The sequence below is a fragment of the Protopterus annectens genome, chromosome 1.part0 (assembly GCF_019279795.1).
Source record: "Protopterus annectens isolate FY-2018-M chromosome 1.part0, PAN1.0, whole genome shotgun sequence".
Taxonomy (NCBI): Eukaryota; Metazoa; Chordata; order Ceratodontiformes; family Protopteridae; genus Protopterus; species Protopterus annectens.
Window position 1 is genome coordinate 660,730,554 of NC_056725.1, and position 19,499 is coordinate 660,750,052.

Consider the following 19,499-nt stretch of genomic DNA (forward strand, 5'->3'; position numbering starts at 1 on the left):
CTTTTCCTTCAGCTTTGTACTCTTTCTAAAGTTAAGAATACTGCAACAGTGATATAGAAGGACATAGTACAGTTATGTAAAATCTTACCATCAGCAGACCACTTACCCTTTTCTCCATCACCCTTCTGTGTGAGCCTGCAGCCCAGTATGGTATGGGGGTCAGACACATCCTCCAAGGCTGTTCCACTACCTCCCTCAGGTGTGGGAGAACAAAACCCTTTAGCTGTAGGAGAAGTCTGGGCTAAGAGACTTCTTCGCAGACATAATAATCTGTCCCTTGATATTTTGTTCCCCAGTATAGTTAATAGTAAAAACAAACAGAGACTTCACCATGTGGCAATCAGGTTGTTACCGTGTTTAGGGCTGATGTGATTTCCGTAGCTAAAAGTGTTTTACAGACAGCTAATCTAGAAGACTGTGCTCCTATGCAGAATGACTGTGGGGCTACCTTCTCTAGAGGTCAGTCTAGAACCACGAATTTTGATTGGGGCTCTGATGCAGACAGTAGTGAATACTGAGTCCATCCAGTCTGATTCTTTAGAAGGGTGTATTTTGTATTTCCCATCCACTCATCAAGATTTTTCTTGAAGAGTGCTAATGAGAACTTTGTGAGGACCATTCCCCAGGGGCTCCTGGATTCTTATCCTTCCTCCACCCAGGTAGGTTAAGTTTTGGAAATCTACGCGTATGCCACTGAGAAGCACATTACAGTTGCTGTAACAGTAGATGTTAATTTCACACTGTCTCGGTGTAGCACCCACCCACTATTCTTATTTTGTATATGAATTTTCTTGACAGGTATTAGGTTTCACCTGATGGGGGAGGCTTAGCCAACACCGTATCACAGAGAGTCAGATAAGAGAATTCTGATGTCTGGAAAGCTGCCAGTGTAAGTTTGTGTGTGGGTACAGAACCCATATGCCACTGAGGTAATGTGCAATTCAAACATCTACCATTACAGGTAAGTGGGTCTCATGCAACTGTACTCTTTTAAATCAAAATCATGAAGTAAGAACAACATGCACTATAAGCTTAACAGGTCAGAAACATTGTATACTATTTATAAGTTTGAAGAACAATGTTGAAATTAGTAACCCAGCAAACAAGCATATCAAATTGCTATTAGTTCTAGTGGTCTGTTAAATTTAATACTATTTAGTCCATGGAGTAATAAAAGTCACTTTATATTTTAAGTTGCCTCTTTTAATAACTGTTGCACCACTGATGACCTCACAAAGAAGGATACATTCTCTAAGATCAGAAAGTTTGGTTTTCATCCAATTTCTTGTGAGAATTCTTCTTTGCTGTAGCCAGAATGGTCCACAAAAGAAAACAGTCTTCCTCACTGAATACATAACATGTAGATGTTTTATATAAAATAATAGTTCTGTCTAGTACCATTCTATTTGATCATAAGACCTTAGGAAAGAAGTACATTCTTGCTCAATAATCATTCAAAAATGATTCCCAGTTAGTAAATGAGTTCTTATTGCATTACCCAATGCTTGTTCCTACTCTTATTGTCTATCTTTGCTAATTTAACAGGTGTATAGAAAGTGCTCCAAGTATAGACGTGCCAGTACTGAAGTAAAGAAGAACCTTTGACAGATTTTAATACAAGCATTTTAATTTCTTCATATATATATATATATATAAAATCTTATAATAGAATGAAATTCCCCCCAAAATATTTAAAACACCCGGAGAGTGTGTGAACCACTGGACTTGCTCCTTGAGAGTGTAGCTGCATGTATTTCCTTTTTGTTGTTGTTCTTATTGTTTATTTATTTATTTATTCATTTATTTTTATTTTACATTTGTTGACCGGGATAGTCCGACTGGATATATGTCCATTTTCAGTGGAGGCCTGGGGAGAAAAGCTCCACATACCAAAAAAAGAGACGGTACATACATCACTGAGTGATAAACTCAGACAGACATGTTTAGAAAAATATAGACAAAGAATACAGGCAGATATCAATATACACAATGTGCACACTTACATCTGATTGGCAAAGATGTATCAGAAAATGTGAACATAGAATACAATCAGATCTTATAATTCACAATACTTAGACATTCAAATGCTATGTGGCATAGATACTTGGCTAAACAGCAGGTTGGGTAGCAAGGCATGTATTAGTGAAGTTGTTAGTCAGGTTTAGAACAAGAGCACAGCCAATGAGATGTGAGGTATTTTTGAGTTCTCTTTTAAATAGGGGTAGTGAGGTTTCCTTGGTAATGGTAGTAGGGAGTTAATTCCAGATTTTACCGGATGAGTTAGCAAATATAGCATCGCCTGCAGAGTTGTTGGATTTTTGGGTCAGTATCAGTTTATCAGCTGAGCGCAGTGGCCTGGGGGCACTGAGGGGTGAGAATATTTTTGAGGGCAGGGTTGTTATCAGGTTGATGGAGTATTTTATGTGCTACTATAAGCTGGTTGAACTGTAGAAGGGTAGGATACTCTAGCCATCCCAGTGCTTTGAGATTCTGGCAATGGTGGGTCCTAAAAGCAATGCCTGCAGCAAATCTGGCTATATGATTGTAACATCCTGATAATTTGTTGAGATCTGTTTTGGATAGGTTGGTGAGTACAGGGGAGGCATACATAAGGGTAGAGAGGCGTGATTTTGCAATAGCTACCCTAGCTGGGGGGGGGGGGTGAGGAAAAGTTTGGCTCTGTACAGGGAGCCAAGTTTTTTGTTGATGGACTTAATAGTGTGATTGACATGTTTACCAAATTTAAGGCTGTTTTCTATTATTACGCCTAGAAGCTTTGTATGGTCATCAGGGGAGATAATGGTGTCCTTGCTAGATTTGATGTTGAAGGAAGGAGGAGGAATTCTATGGTTAGGGGAGAAAAGTAGTAGCTTGGTTTTGTTAGGATTTAGAAGCAGACGGCGATTAGCTAGCCATGTTTCTAACATGCAGAAAGTGGTCTGGGTGAGGGTTAGAAGTTGTGTAGGAGAGGAGGTGGAGCATATCAGCGTTGAGTCATCTGCATATTGGATGCAGGTGGCTCCTGGGATTGTGGTGTGCAGATCATTGATAAAGATAGAGAAAAGAAGGGGACCTAGTATGGACCCTTGTGGGACACCTAGGGTTAGAGGAAGTTGGGATGACAGTCGGCTGTGTACCGTTTAGGTAGGAGTGAAACCATTGTATTGCGTGTTGGTCTAAACTGATGGTTTGTAGGATATTGAGCAGTAGCTGATGGTTGACCATATCGAAAGCTTTTGAGAGATCTAGGAAGAGTGCTGAGTTCTTAGTTTGTTGTTGTTACAATGAAGATTTATGACAGAGAAAGATAGAAAAGCTGTGGTGGTACTGTGGAACGGCCTAAAACCGTGCTGAGAGTCGGCAAGCTTTCCATTTTGAATAAGAAAGTGCATAATTTGTTTGTGTATGCATCTTTCCATGATTTTAGCAAGTGGTGAAAGAATGGCTATAGGTCTAAAGTTAGATAATTCTGTGGAACATTCTTCTTTATGGAGAGGTATAAAATGGGTTATTTTCCATATTGCTGGGATGGATCCTTCTGAGATGGATCTGTTGATCAGAATAGAAATGGGAAGTGCTATAGCATCAGCTGCTTTTTGAAGATATTCAGCTGGGAAGTGGTCAACAGCTAGTGTAGTAGGTTCTAGCTTTTTGAGTAAAGTCCGGATCAGGTTGGTAGGTACGATTTGAAAAGTAAAGGTGGGTTGGATGCTGGGTGGATCAGGGCTTGATGTGCCAGAGCTGGTGTTTGTATCTGATGGAGTGAGATGGGTAGCTAGAGACTGGATAGTTTCAGTAAAGAAGGAGTTGAAGCTGTTTGCAATTTCAACAGGGGATTTATCAAGGGCAGCTGATGGGGTAGGAGTGGCGGAATGGCCTGGGTGGAGAAGATTGTTGATACCACCCCAGAGCTTTTGAGGTTTTAGCTGATATTTTTGTTGTAGGAGGGTGTAGTGATTTTTTTTTGTCTAGAATGACATATTTTTTGGTCTGATTCCTTAGCTGCCGGTATCTTACTTGTTCCATAGAGGATTTGGTAACATGCCACCTGACCCAGGGGTTGTTTCTTAGTTTAATTTTGTTTTTTCTTTAGATAGCCACGGTGCAACTGTGGCTTTTACACAGATGGTATGGGTAGGAGTATGGTGGTTAAGGATAGCCAGAAATTTGATATTGAAATACTCAACTGCTTCTTGTAATGGGAGTCATTTCAAGACATTCCAATTACATGCTTTGAGTTATTTTGGAAGTTGACAAGGTTAAAGTTCCTGATGTTTCTTATAGTTTTGTAGGTGGGCTGGTTGGGAAGGTCGGCTTTGAGCCTAATAATATAGGTAAGACAGTGATCACTTAGATCATCAGGTAATGTACCTGACATGTACTTTTGGGGGTGGCTGTTAATAAGTATCCAATCAAAGATACTATCTTTGACTCTATTTTTGCTAAATCTGTTGAGGGTGGCAATGATCTGAGTAAACCCGTGGAGGTTTAAATGGGTGGAGGGAGTTTCAGAGGAACAGGCGTTGCAATCACTGTTAAAGTCCCCCAAGACAATGGTTTCATGGGGATAGTTAGAAGCTAGCCAATGTAAGATATTTTCTAGAGTATTATCATTCTTGGCAGGTGGAATATAAATGCAGACAATGTATCTGCATTTATTTTGGTTTATTATTAGTTTGGTGATGATAATTGCTGCATTGCCAAACTGGGGTGTGGCTGTTGGGTGTCAATTGTTATTGTTAGGGTACACTTGTATAGTACAGCTGCCCCGCCACCTTTTCTGGAGATCCAGTCCAGTCTAAGGATGTTGTACTGTGGGGGGTTATTTTATTATCTTTGGTTACTGGTTTTAGCCAGGTTTCTGTGAGACAGAGGATATCAGGGGAGTGAACAGCTAAGAGTCCATGTAGGCTATGGATCTTGTTTAGGTTTCTGATGTTGAGATGACAGACCAGAAATGAGTTTGGAAGTCTATCAATCTGGGTAGTACACATTGGGTTGTTAGATTGTGTGCTTGGGTCTACTGTTGTGGATGGGTTAGGGTTGGGGTGGATGTCTCCATCCTTCATAAGATTAATGTTTAAGTTGCTTATGAGTCTTAAAAATTTGTTTATGATTTTTTCGTAGCTTTTGGTTTTTAAGCTAATGTAGTAGTATTTAGTCAGGTGATGGTAACTGGAGGGCAAGGAATTAGGAGAGGGGGTAGTTATGTGGTGGATAAACTTATTAAATGCTGGGTTGGTGGCTGTTTGAGAGTTTGGGTATTGGATTTCAAGATGCTGTACATATTCATAGGAGCTTAGGTGATAAGGAATGAATAGCAGGGGTACTAAGGGTAGCAGCATTAGTGTTTTAGCTGTAGTCATAGTAAATTACTAGGGTAGGGTCTGTATTGAGTGTATGTGGTGGATAAATACAACTATACGGCCAAACTGGAGGCTGAGCTCTCTCAACATAGGACTGGCAAGACCAGACAGGAGGAGAAGGCAACCACACACAATACATACCCAGTCACACATGGTACCATCACAACTTCAAATCATACACATATTCACACAAAGACATACTCGGAGGCTCTGATCAAAAATTTACCAAAACAGCAGAGGCCACCAAAGCAGACACCCAAACAACTACCACCTCACGACCCAACACATGCAACACATAGACCACACAGTCAGAGTGTCAAACAGTCACAGCCCTTAAGGCCAAACAAAATGCCAGACACACTTGTCATTGGTGATTCCATAGTCAGACACACTGACGTCCCGCCACCAGACTGAGTAAGGAGAAGGTCACAGTAAGCTGCCTGTCGGGCTAGAATCCGCCACATAACGCAAGCACTCAGGTCTCTCAACAGCAGGTACAAGCACGACTCAGTCATTGTCCACGCTGGTGTCAACGACCTGAGACGTACCTCCTTGGACTACATGAAAAGGGACGTCGAGGAGCTCTCTGATTATGTAGCCCAGACAGGTATGACCCTGACCTTGAGCAGTATCCTACCTTCACCTAGAATGATGCCACAATACAGTGATAAGATGATCAGCTTTAATAATTGGCTTAAATTCTGGTGTCATTCAAAGGGGATCCAATGTCTGTCTGCCTGGGATGACATGCTGGACAAGCCACGCTGCTTCGCAAGGGACAGCTTGCACCTGTCACCCCTGGGCTTCCGGATATTGGCAAAGGCTCTTGCCACCCCCATAGTGCCTTTTTTAGGCAAGGCTCAAATTCTAAACCTACCACCCTAGAACACCAAAAAGGAAAAAAACTAAGGGTAATGCTGCTCAATGCCAGAAGTCTCAATCTCAAGATGCACGCACTCGAGGCCCTTCTCAATATGGAGAACATCGATGTCTGTGCTGTGACAGAAACCTGGTTCAAGGCTCCTGAGAGCACCCCAGCACTAACAGGTTTCACCTCATATCATACGTTCCGCCCCAAAATCCGGACAACACCAAGAAAGGAGGGGTGTCCATATTCATAAAGGACACCCACACCTCAAGGTTGGTGGCAACGCACGATGCATCGGAGACCATCCAGGTGCAATTAACCATAGGCAAGACTGCTCTGCAATTTGTAGCATGTTACAGGCCACCCTCTCAAACTCAGGAACCTCACATGGCCTTCCTGAAAACATTGGAGGGGATAAATGTATCTCCAAACACCATCATACTAGGTGACTTCAACTACCCTAATATAGACTGGGAACACTACTCAAGCCCGAACACTCTAACCCAAAGATTCCTGGAGTTCATAAACTCAAATGCCATGGAACAACTAGTCACCATCCCCACAAGAGGTGAAAACATACTTGATCTCATCATCACGAACATGGGATCAAAATGTTCAACACCGGAAGTATACCCCTCACTGGTGAGATCAGATCATAAACTAATCTCGCTGGAGGTCCTCATCCCGCCCCACCTGAAACAAAAGACCACAGTGAAAACTTCTCAAAAGCCGATTTCACACTTCTAAAACTAGTGTGGTCTCCTTTAAGGCCCCTGAGCCAGTGGTAAACATTACTCAAACCGCTGAATCACTTACAAATGCCTTCTACCAGCACCTACAGGACTGCATGGATCAGGCAATCCCAAACAAAACTAAGACTCTCTGTACCAAAGGCAAGCGTCCAGTCTGGTGGACCCCAGCCATAAACAAGCTCTACAACAAAAGGAGGAAGCTACTACAAGATAGAGCAAAATCCTTGAAAGGTAAGACACCTTTGATCCTTATAAGTAACAAACTAAGAGCTCTCATAAAATCATCAAAGGCAAATTTTGAGAGAAAAATCGCCAAGGACTCTAAAGACAATCATAAGGCCTTCTTTAGCTATGTTAGAAACCGAGGAGGAAACTCCCAGATATGCTCAGAATTAGTTCAAAATGATGTGAAAATTACTGAACCTACACACATTGCTAACATACTGGCTGACAGGTTCAGTGGAAACTTCTCCCGCCCCCTCGCCCCAAAAGGAGAGATATCTATTCGAGAGGATTGTAGCCCCCAAACATCTCCAACGCCCAGGTGAGAACTGCCCTCACTAAGGCAAAAAACACAGCATCCATGGGACCGGATGGTGTCCCCGGCTGTGTGCTTCATGAACTCAACGAGGAATTAAACCCACAGTTAGGACAGCTGTTTAATCTTAGCCTCACCTCAGGATACGCACCCAAGGAGTGGCGCGACTGTGGTCCCACTTCATAAGGGCGGTGCCTCCACAGACCCTGGAAATTACTGCCCCATTAGCTTGACAAGCCTTATCTGCAAAGCCATGGAGAGGATCATAATGGAACTCATAAATAAAGACATAGGGAACTTGCAGACTTTGGATCCTACCCAGTTTGGCTTTGTCAAAGGCAGATCCTGCCTCTTAAACTTGGTTGACTTTTTCGAGACAGTCACCAAGGCCATTGATGAGGGAAAGGCAGTCCATACAGCCTACCTCGACCTGGCAAAGGCCTTGACACAATACCCCACTCAGGTATCATCGAAAAACTCATCAGCTTGAATGTAAACCCATACATCACAAGATGGGTTGCAAACTGGCTAAGCGACAGAACCCACAGGGTCAGAGTTGCTGGAGCCATGTCAGACTCAAAGCCTGTCACAAGTGGTGTCCCACAGGGCTCAGTCCTGGGTCCACTCTTGTTCGGCATCTACTTTTCTGAAGTACAAGCAAACACAGGAGGGTTATGGCTGACAAAGTTTGCAGATGACTGCAAACTGGGCCATAGTCGAAAACACATCTGACACAGATATCCTCCAGAAGGGCCTCACAGAAACGGATAACTGGTGCCAGAGCCATGGCCTGAAGTTAAACGCCAAAAATGCATAGTCATACCCTTCGGGAAAAACAAGGTTACCCCTAGCTACCATATAGGTGACAATCCACTGAGCACAGAAAAAGTCATCAGGGATCTGGGGACCCAAGTTGACAGTAGTCTTCGCTTTGACACTCATGTTGCTAAAGTAGTTAGGAAAACCTTCTATATCACCCACCTGATCATGAAGGCATTCACATCTAGAACAAGGGAGGTCATTGTCGCTCTGTACTCATCACTCATTAGACCTATGATTGAGTACAATGCCCCGTTCGGAATGTATCTGACCAGACACCTGATGTAGCTTGAAAGGCCCCAAAAGTTCCTCACCAAAAGGATAAAGGGTCTCAAAAATATGTCTTATGCTGCCCGACTGAAAGAACTCCAGCTTTATTCAGTCTCATACCGCTTGCTCAGAGGTGACCTGTGCCTGACATATAAGGCCATGTCAAACCCAGATTTGATGAATATGCTTCACCTCAAAAAATCTAGATCCTCAGAACCACAAGGGCGGAGACTTAAACCTTGACACGGTTATAAATAGAACGTGCTGGAGGGACAGATTCATCACCCAGAGACTCCCTATGCTGTGGAACAAAATCCCAGTACATGTGAGGCAGAGCACCTCGCTGGCCTTGTTCAAGAGGAATCTTGACCAATGGATGGGAGATCGCAGATATACCCCAGGGATTACTTCAGTGTCACTGCTTGACAGAGGCACAGAAAAATGATAGGCATAGTTTTTATTCAAACTAAAGGGGTGGTGAAAGCCACATAACTATGGGCTAGGCTTATAAATGCCCTTGGGCAGATAGCCTAGTATGAACCTATGAACCTATGAACCTATGAAAAGATTAGAGATAATAGAATAACTATGGTGGGTTAATATAGATAGTGGGGTGGATATAGGGTGTATTATTGTGCTAGGAGTTTGCTGGGTTCTAGGAGCACGTGTAGTTGGTTAGCTAAGGGGGTGTGCCAGTGGTACTATAAACGTAGTACTACTGGGGGCGGGTGGGATATGGGGGCAGGGTGGAGTGCGGAGCGAGCGAAGTGGGGCTAAACCAGTAAAGCAGATGCTTAGAGGCAGCATGTGCAGGTATGCATTCCAAGCATGCTTTTTTGTTTCTTTTTATATGCCCAATACTCTGTTCCTAGGCCCTACCGTTAAAAGCTACACAGTTCTCTGCCTGCTTCTGAGTTTATAATGCAGAGAGCCTGTTTTCCAATTCCATTTTGTAGCATGCTTGTTTCACTTAGTTTATTGAGAAATGCACTGTTTGGAGGTGCAGAGCACACTACGCTCGTCTGGTCAACAGTAGAAAGCACGCTGTTTTTACCTTAATTGGGGAAGAAAGAAGGCTACAGGAAAGTCTAACCCTTCCAACCTAATGCTTATCAGCATAAAGAGAATTACAAGCGGGAGTTATGGGGAAATTCACCAGTGCTTTTATGTACCCAGTTTGTTAGGTTTACAGGTGGCAAGGTATTTAAGTGGATATTGACCTTATTAAAACAAGTTCTGTGGTGGGGAAAGTCTTCCGTACTTGTTGTTATTCCCGGAATTACCCTATATGCTTTTACAAGCCTTTCAGGGGGAGGTGAGGTAGGAACACCTAGATAGGTGATATGATTATTAGTACTCTACCAAGAACAGAGTTAATCATTCAAACATTCAGTATACATGATTATCAAACAAGTCCACATGCACCTTTTAGTATTAACAAAACAGCAGCACTCTTTCCTATATATCTGCCTTAAGGGCTCAGTTAATATTCATTATTTCTGTCTCTTATCAGTGCTACACTACCCAGGACAGACCACTAAGTCAATGCAAACGACAATAAATGGATACAATATCCACAGCAGTTTGCAAGTAATTTGTAGCAGCCAGTACCAATAAACATGCCTTAATTCATCAAGGTTTCAGTTTGAAAATGGCTGGTCAGGTAGGTGATATTATTATTACTAAAATCTCCAGTTCAGGAAGGTAGACATTCATTTTTCTGGAGAAGTCTTTATTTTCACAGGCATTCTGCAGTTCACTGTGCATTTTGAAATTCATTAAATGTATTGGTATAAATAGCATAATCTGCAGTCCCCTGAATTTTTATTGTTTCTAATCCTGACATAACTTTCTATTAATCCTGAGCTGTGTCCAGACACATATTTTTAGTAACTTTCTGTGCCTGTTATGTAACATTGTGGATGTCTGTGAGTTGCCTATCCATCTCTCCATGCCTGGTTCATTATATATGTGGCATTATCTTTGTATCTGTCGTCCGAACGTACTTCTGCATCTATTGCTTCTTTTCTGTGAAGAACTAATGTCATAGTCCTATTGGCTGTTTGTTTTTCTTCCTGCATTCTCCATTCACATTTCCAGTACATTTCTCTTACTCATTTAATGTTTTCAAATTATCATAGATCACGGTGCAGAATTAGTAGGCAGATAACTCTGGGAACATAAAATTGTAATTTTAAGTAAACTGTGGAAAGTTTGATGCTTTGTATTATGCTGGCTACATCATATTTGGAGAATTTTGTCCTGCCTGGATTTCAGAACACTGACTGAGTAAAAACATAAAAAGAATTAAGTGAATTAGGTATGCTGCCAGGATAGTCACATTGAGAATGTACAGTTATGAGACAATTTGTATACCTGAAACTTAAATTTCCTGAAGTAAAATAATTGCATGTGTACATACTCAAGGCATTTCTTAGGATGTTTGTTTTATAGGCTCCAAGGAGATTACTAGGCTAACGGCTTAAGAGACCTTACAAGCCTCGCCAATATAACCTGATTTTACCCAATATTTGGCCATTAGAGGCAGCAAGATGGCATGGGTTTTTGCAAATGTCTTGAGTATCTTACAGATTACCCACATCCATAAGGGACATAGGTGCTACTCCAAGTGTGAATTTTTGTTTCCCCATCCATTGATCCAAATTGCATTTGAAGTGGGTCAGGAAAGAGCTCTGCTTATTGTGAATAGGAAGCTTGTTCCATAGAAGGGCCAATCTCTGAGGCCTGTAGCTGTTTTGTTTGAGTCACTGACTAAGTTTAGATTCCTAGATCTAAATTAAATTAAAATGTGAGCTTTGTAGATGCATGATACTACAACTAATTGATGTTTTTGTGTACACAGGTGACTTTGAATCAGTTGGTACAATGCTTCTGCTATCCTACCAGAAAATGAGGTGAGAGTACATTACGAACTATGATCATGTGTAATGAGGTGAGAGCACATACAGAACTGTAATAATGTGTAATGAGATGAGAGAGAGCACATACAGAACTGTAATCATGTAAACTTCATGCTTCTTAAGACAGAAGTGGCAAACTTCATGACACCCATGCAGATGGACAATACAGTTACGACTGTTGAATCCTACACAAATGCCCTCTATAAGCATTTACACGAGTGCCTGGATTGTGCTATCCTCCAAAAAAAAGGAAGCCAATCTGGTGGTCCCCTGACATAAACAAACTGTACAACAGAAGGAAAAAACTGTTGCAAAAGAGAGTAAAATCCCATGAGTGGAGGAGCTCCCTGGTCAGCCTCAATAAAAAGCTGAGATCCCTTATAAGATCCTCCAAAGCTAGCTACGAAAACAAAATTGCCACTGATTCTAAGGACAACCATAAAGCATTCTATAGCTCTGTCAAGAATCTCAATGGCAACACCCAGATCTGCTCTGAGTTACAGCACAACGGCACAAAAATTATAGAATCAACTGATATTGCCAACATCCTGGCAGATAGGTTCAGTGCTAACTTTACCCCCCCCCCCTCACCCCCTAAAGGGCCCATATCTATACAGGAAGAATGCAGAGTCCCTGTAATCACAACTACGCAGGTAAAAGCTGCACTCTCTAAAGCCAAAAACACAGCATCCATGGGAATGGACAACATACCAAGCTGTGTTTTACATGAACTTCAGAACAAACTGGCTCCCCACCTAAGCACCATGTTCAATCATAGCCTCACATCAGGCTTTGTGCCCATTGAATGGTGCACAGCAACAGTTATCCCACTCCACAAAGGGGGATCCAACACTGATCCCAGGATCTATTGCTTTATTAGCCTGATGAGCCTGGTTTGCAAGGCCATGGAATGTATCATCATGGAACTCATAAACAAAGACATTGGTAACCTCCAAACTCTGGACCCCACCCAGTTCGGGTTTGTGAAAGGCAGATCATGCCTCCTGAACCTGATCGACTCCTTTGAGGCAGTCACCAAAGCCGTAGACGAGGGTAAGGTGATTCACACAGCCTATCTTGACCTCACCAAGGCTTTCAGCACCATCCCCCATTCTGGAATTATAGCTAAACTCACGAAACTAGGTATAAATCCCTACGTCACAAGATGGGTTGCCAACTTGCTCACTGACAGAACTCACATTGTAAAAGTTGCAGACTCCAAATCTGACTTCAAACCAGTGACAAATGGAGTACCAAAGAGTTAAGTCCTGGGACCTCTCCTGTTTGGTATCTACTTCTCTGATTTACAGACAAACAGAGAAGGACTCTGACTAACGAAGTTTGCAGATGACTACAAACTAGGAGCCATAGTCGAGTCCCCAAATGATGTGGACATCCTACAGAAGAGCCTCACTGAGACAGATGCCTGGTGTCAGAGCCATGGCCTCAAGCTCACTGCCAAAAAGTGCATTGTCATCCCCTTTGGTAAAAACTCTGTTCCCATGAACTACCACATAGGCAGCAATCTACTTAACACCGAATGTGTGATGAGACCTAGGGACCCAGGTTCGCCACAGTAGTCAGGAAGTCCTTCTACATGGCACATCTAATCACAAAAGGGTTCTCGTCCAGGAAAAAGGAGGTTATTGTTCCCCTATACTTGACACTCATTAGACCCATTATAGAGTACAATGCCCCTTTTGGAATGTATCTCACAAGACATCTGCAGCAGCTGGAATGGCCATAGAAGTACCTCACAAAGAGGATTACTGACCTCAAGCAGATGCCCTACACTGACTGTCTCAAAAAACTCCAGCTTTACTCCATAGGATATTGCCTACTTCGAGGTGAGCTCGGCCTAACATATAAAGCTATGTCAAACCCAGAGCTGTTGGACATGCTACACCTAAAGAAATCCCAATCCCTCCAAGCTACACACTCTAGGGACCTAAACCTTGTCACCACAATAAACAGGAGGGATAGATTCCTGTCCCAGAGACTTCCCATACTCTGGAATAAGCTACCCATCTATGTCAAGCAAAGTTCCTCATTAGCACTCTTCAAGAAAAATCTTGATGAGTGGATGGGAAATACAGAATACACCCTGGGGATCACTTCTGTAGCTCTGCTTGACAGTGGCACAGGAAAATAACTTTCTTGGGTGGTGTAAGCCAGGGAACCTTTTTGGCTAGGCTTACTTCAGCCCTTGGGCCGATAGCCTAGTACCTAACTATGAACCTATGAGGTGAGAGCACATACAAAACTGTAATCAGATGGTTGGACAACCACAGTTTAACTTGTGAAAATAACTCAAGGCTTTTATTGTGTGTATTCATCTTATTAAATCTGGTTCAGATGTTACACCACTGTTTAATTTGCACATACAAGTGAGCTAGTGGAAACCTAAAATAGAAGTGCCTTTTTTATTGTTTGATGCAAAGCTATGCACTAGATTTGATAGAAGAGTGTTTGTAGAATAATTGAGAATGGTCTTTGACAAGATCAAAGATGTGATCTAAAACATGTCACATGGAATTTAATGCCAGAATAAACATGGAAATACTGCATTAGGAAAGCAGAATTCTAGGAAAGATGTATATAGAAGAGGTTTGGCAGAGATGGGATAATATCAGTAACAAAGTGGGAAAAGCACCTGAAGTAGTCATATACTGTCTGAAAAAATGTATGCAACATGAGAAATCAGCAAGGGGTGGAACAGTAAGATATAGAAGGGAAGGCATTACACTTTGAATGAAAGAAGCTGTCCTTCTTTATAGACAATTGCTAGTCACAACATATGATAGAGGCAGGTCAGAGGAAGCCAAAATAGTGCATGGTCTGCATCAGAAACAATGGGTTTAACAAGTGCAGTTTACATTCTTGAGTTGAGGAAGCTGTGTGTCTGTATGTACGGGTGGGGGGTTGACACATTAGAAATGTTTGCGTACTTTAGATGAAGCCATACAATAAAAGTGACTATGATGTAGAAGAACAGCAGATTCAGGGGGGATATAAAGATGTATTATTTCACAGAAAGGCGGGAAATAACACAGACTTTATGCAAAGGCTGGTGCAATGAAATCAGATTACTAAATGTGTTAATGTATAGAGCTCTCAGATTCAGTTCCTTGGTAGTTACATTTCATGCAATAGCTTGGTTTTCAGTGGTGACCAGATCATAATCATTTGTATTAGCTACCTATGCATTTAAGTTATTGTAGCAGTTATGCAAGCTTATAGCTTTATTGATTGAGGTTACAATAAATAAGCCCACAGTTTAAGACTCAAATTTAATTCTCAATACCAATTTCTGACGTAAATGAAAAGGTCTGGGCAGTAAGACTGACCCGTGTGGAACTCTCACTTGTTATTATACATAGGCCTGAAAATTCTCCTCGGTAATTCATTTGAAATGTTCCATTTGCTATTTTTAATGCAGGTTACAATAGACCAATTAACTTTGTTTATTGAGGGCACTCAGTAAACCTTTATAGTGTTCTACATTAAATGTTTTGGATAAATGCCCACATCAACTGGTAACTCTGTTTCCACAGCCTCAGTTGCACTGGTATAAGAAAAAAGAAAACTTGGGTGGCAGGGCCTCCCCTGAATAAAGCCATGCTGGCTAATATCCCTTAGAGGTAGAAATGTTGAGTACTCAGTTATTTTCTGTGTATTGCAAGAGAAAATCTTCTACCCTCTTCCGTCTGCTGATGCCTTCCCATAGCACCCTTATTTTATTTGTCTTTTATTCAAGTTAAGCTTTTGTGATTTCCGGACTGACTTGTATGTAATTTATATTATAGCACTCGCAATTACAGAGATAATAATGAGCAAGTATGAGGCAACGAAGTAGAAATCAACACAGTAATTATTCAGTACATTTCATGTTTGTTAGTATTTGTCTGTGTGTGTGTGTGCGGGGGGGGGGGGGTGCGTGGACAGTCAATTGGCATGCGAAACAGATCGTTTGCCAGCAACTATAAATTAAACCATAATACTTGCATGAGGTACTATTAGCTGAATTAGCTGCTATGTTGTCAAGCTGAATTCATTAATGGAAACTGCTACTAAAATCATTACTCACTAATTTATCTTATGCTCAGCCATCATAAAATAAAGTATAGAAAATGTTTGTCTGGTTTCCAAAGTGATGTTGTAAATGCAAATCTTATCTGGCAAATTAAAAATATTTTTCCTAGATCTGAAAACTGACAGCACACATATTCTTAGGACAGTGTGAAGAACTGAATTCATTTTTTTGTTAGTTTGAGATAAAAAGTCATAATTAAGAGGCTATAATCATTACATTAAGTTCTGTTACTTAACTTTAGTACCTTGAATATTTTTCACCCAAAATATGAGAATGGTTGTCAATGGGTAGACTCAGTTATGCAAGCAGTAAAAAAATGCTAAAGTCTGTAATGGAAGGGGGAGTTCATAAAGTGCATGGATTTAAGCAGGACTTGTAGTTCTGAAATGGTCAGAGGGAATTAAGTTGGTGTCTAGTGTCTCTGTAGTGATCATTCTGAAACTTGAAAATGTTATCCCATTGCTTTTGCCACTGTAAAATGCAGCATACCTTAATTGTGTCTTGTGATTATCACTACAGCCATGCCAAGAGTTTCACCTTATTGAAGTCTGGTTCTGTGTGCTTACCTTTGGTTTGTTTGTTTATGCACACATTTTTTGCTAGTCCTACTGGAATGACCACGTTTTCAGAGGGCAGAAACAGTTATTTTTTTCACTGTGTGTACATTGTACTACTGCTAATTGCTTGCCTGTTCTGTCTTGTGTCTATTTTGAGTGCACTGTTTTTTTTTTTTTTATTTACCTGATATCTCTGTACCACAGGGCTGGGCCTGAAATTGGTCCAATGAGATAAGTGTCCTATTCTGTGTAAACACAAATAAATAAATCAATGTTACCTCCTGAACACAGGGAGCAAAAGCAGTCATATGGTGTTATCGCCAGTTGTGTAATTCACAAGGCTTAAGCTCAGTTATTTCAACACTAAGTTCCACCCCACCTCCTCTGTGTCCATCTTCTATACTTTGCATAATAAACATGGAGAGTGCTCTGTCTTGAAAAATCAACATTTTATATAAGTAATGGTTTCAGGATTGCAGATGTACTTGATCTGGTAGGATGCAGTCCATTCTCGTCAACAACAGCAGAACTAATGCAGTCAGGCATTAAGCAACTGAGCATCTGAAACTTTCCCTGGCAATTAGCTCTTCCCCATTTACCCATAATGCTCTGCACAAAGACTTTCCTTGCCAGATCCTTTTTTGCTCTTATGTAAAGCTGTCTCATGAAAGTCATTGGTTCTTATGTACTCATTCCATTTTTTTATTTCCTTCATAATCTGACCTTCAGTTCAGGTCATGTAGTTTCCATGTTTAGTTTTTTAAAAAATTATAGTGCCTTCAGTTTTGCTTTTATGTTTAACGTTCAGAAAAGTGTAAGTACAGTCATAGAGATCCTACATAATACAGAACACATGCAGTCTCTTTGGTTGTATTGCTTTTGGAGAAGAGCATAATAATTCTGTTCAAAATAAATTGAAGTTAGTTAAAAAGGAACAGGTGTTTGTGCCAGTGTCCCCTTCCCCGGTGAAGCCTTAGCTCTCAAAACTTCTTTGGAACCAAGTTTTACTGAGCTAGATGGCTGAGCCTCCCACTCTTGTGTTATCTGCAAATTCTCACTGGTATAGGAAAAAGTAGACTCACAAGTCTAATAAACCTAAACAGACTCCTTCAGGTCTTCATCCCAAAATGGGTAAAATTTGGTGATGTTGTTTCTTCAGGTAACCCTGCCAGTGTGATTCCTTTTTTGTCTGTAAAAGTTCTGCTAGAACAGTTCCTGACAGACTTATTTGGTTGTCAGATAAGTTTGACACCCTTGATTGATTGGGAGGCCTATGGCATTATGGGCTGTAGATCAACATCATCAGGGTCCATCTCCATCCTTCCTCCAGAGATTGACTACAACATGTTCATGGAGGCCTTCACTAGAGCCAGTTTACTTTGTTTTTTGGTGGGTAGAGGCCTAGTTTTAGCCTCTGTTTTTATTCAGCATTGTTCTCCTCACTGGCCCCATAATCCCAAGAGGGGGGATGTACTAATGTCATCATCTTGAGATCCATATGTGTTGATTGTAGACTCAACCAGAGGGCCACAGACTTCATTGAAAACTCTTGATGTTGTCCTAGGTACTGCTTTGAACAGCTTTGAGATCTTTGTTACTAATATTAGTGAGACCATTAGCCCTGATGTTTGGAGTCATTTTCTCTGGGTCAAGGTCCATACTGAGCTTGTGACAGTTGGTGCTGGCCTCCAGGCAAAGGTCCCCTGTGTCAGATCCTGGATCTATGGGTCTTTTGTACCTGAAGTAAGAGGCTGTCCTTTTGTGGCTGAGCTCTGCACTAAGCCTGCTGGTGTCAGTGCTGGCCTCGGGGTGAACCTTGGGGTTTCAAGGGACAATGGTGTCAGCCTTGGGCACTGTATTAGCATCCATGTTGATAACATCAATGCAGACAGTTACGCATTTACCACCCTTGGTATATCTGCTCCTTATAATATCAACTATGATCCAGTTTGCAGATGTCTGCTTGCCTGAACCTCTGGTCATCCACCTTGTTGGATAACAGGGCAGCAGACCTGGAAATCTCATGCCAAGATAGCTCCTCAATCTAGGTTCATAAGACAATATTAGGCTATTGATCCAGACGACCATTAGTAGCCTAGTCACAATACATCAAATCATAGTACTATTTTTATGTGACTAATTTATACCTAGTTTTGACTCCTTTCAAAGAGACCTGAGGGTACAGACCCAGGGGCTATTTACAGCTATCCATTCATCCAGATTATACTTAGTGGATCAGGAAGTTACTTTGCTTTCCATCCAAAGGAAGGATATTCCATAAAAGAAGGATTCTCTGGGATATCTGTCTAGCTTAACAACCAATCCTATTTATGTTTTGGTGGAGGTTAATATCACTTGAGTGAGTGTTAAGTGCGTTATTAATTTTGCAGATGTGCAGGAGGTCACATAGCACTTCATCCTTCAATGTTCTGTAAACTAAACAAAGGTCACCTCTCAAGAGTCTGTAGGAAACTGAAACGACAGATCATCTTAGTGTGGGAATGTTATGTTCTATCAAGCTGGTTCATACGTTTAGACAGGTACATACCAAAGGAACCATTACACTTTGTTATGGGCCCTATGAGGGAGTAGACAGAGATGATAACTTCCTTATATCTTTAAGAAATACCCCTGGTGATTAGTCTGGCTGTGTATAAGGATATCCTAACAGTAGTGGATACATGATGACAAAAGGATAGTTCATTGTCAATAAAAGTGACCAGGTTCCTACTGGATGAGCCAGCTTTCAAAAGAGTGTCACCTGTGTGGTAGGTACATGGGTGCCTAGTTTTACCCAAGGATACAATGCCGCATTTCTTGGCATATAGTTTGACAGTGGTCCAGTCAAAACTTTTTGTTACATGTGGTAGCCCCTCCTGAAGTATTTGGAAGTGCAATGGGGAGCTAATGACAGCTCAGACTTTGCAGTCATCTGCAAACTTGGCTATCCACAAGCCCTTGATGTCAGCCTTTACATTGTTAGCATAAATACCAAAGAGAAGTGGTCCTAGGACTGATAGCAGAAGGACACCAATAGTAACTACTGTTTTTGAATAAGTAGATGGAGCCTGTCAGATAGCTAGATTGCTATTGAACAGGTAATATAGAGAGTTTATATTTAGTATGATTAGCTTGTCGATAATGCCAGAATGTGGGATAGTATCAAAGGCCTTGGCCATGCCTATGTAGTCAATGTGAACTGATTTGCCACAGTCTAATGCATCAGTGATATTTTCACAGAAGCCTACTAGATTCAGGAGGTAGGATCTGCCTTTAACAAACCCAAACTGCCGTGGGTCCAGGGCTTGTAGTCCT

At 41.4% G+C, this 19,499-nt stretch overlaps 1 protein-coding gene across 6 annotated transcripts in view; it reads left to right on the top strand.

Moving 5' to 3' along the window:
• The window catches only part of SYTL3 (synaptotagmin like 3), a 1,329,495-nt gene that overhangs the window by 962,633 nt on the left and 347,363 nt on the right, over positions 1 to 19,499 (top strand). For all 6 annotated transcript variants that reach the window (XM_044061986.1, XM_044061992.1, XM_044062018.1 and 3 more), the window contains one exon: positions 11,477 to 11,528. In XM_044061986.1, the coding sequence (XP_043917921.1) occupies positions 11,477 to 11,528 (52 nt within the window). The remainder of the gene's footprint in view (positions 1 to 11,476; positions 11,529 to 19,499) is intronic.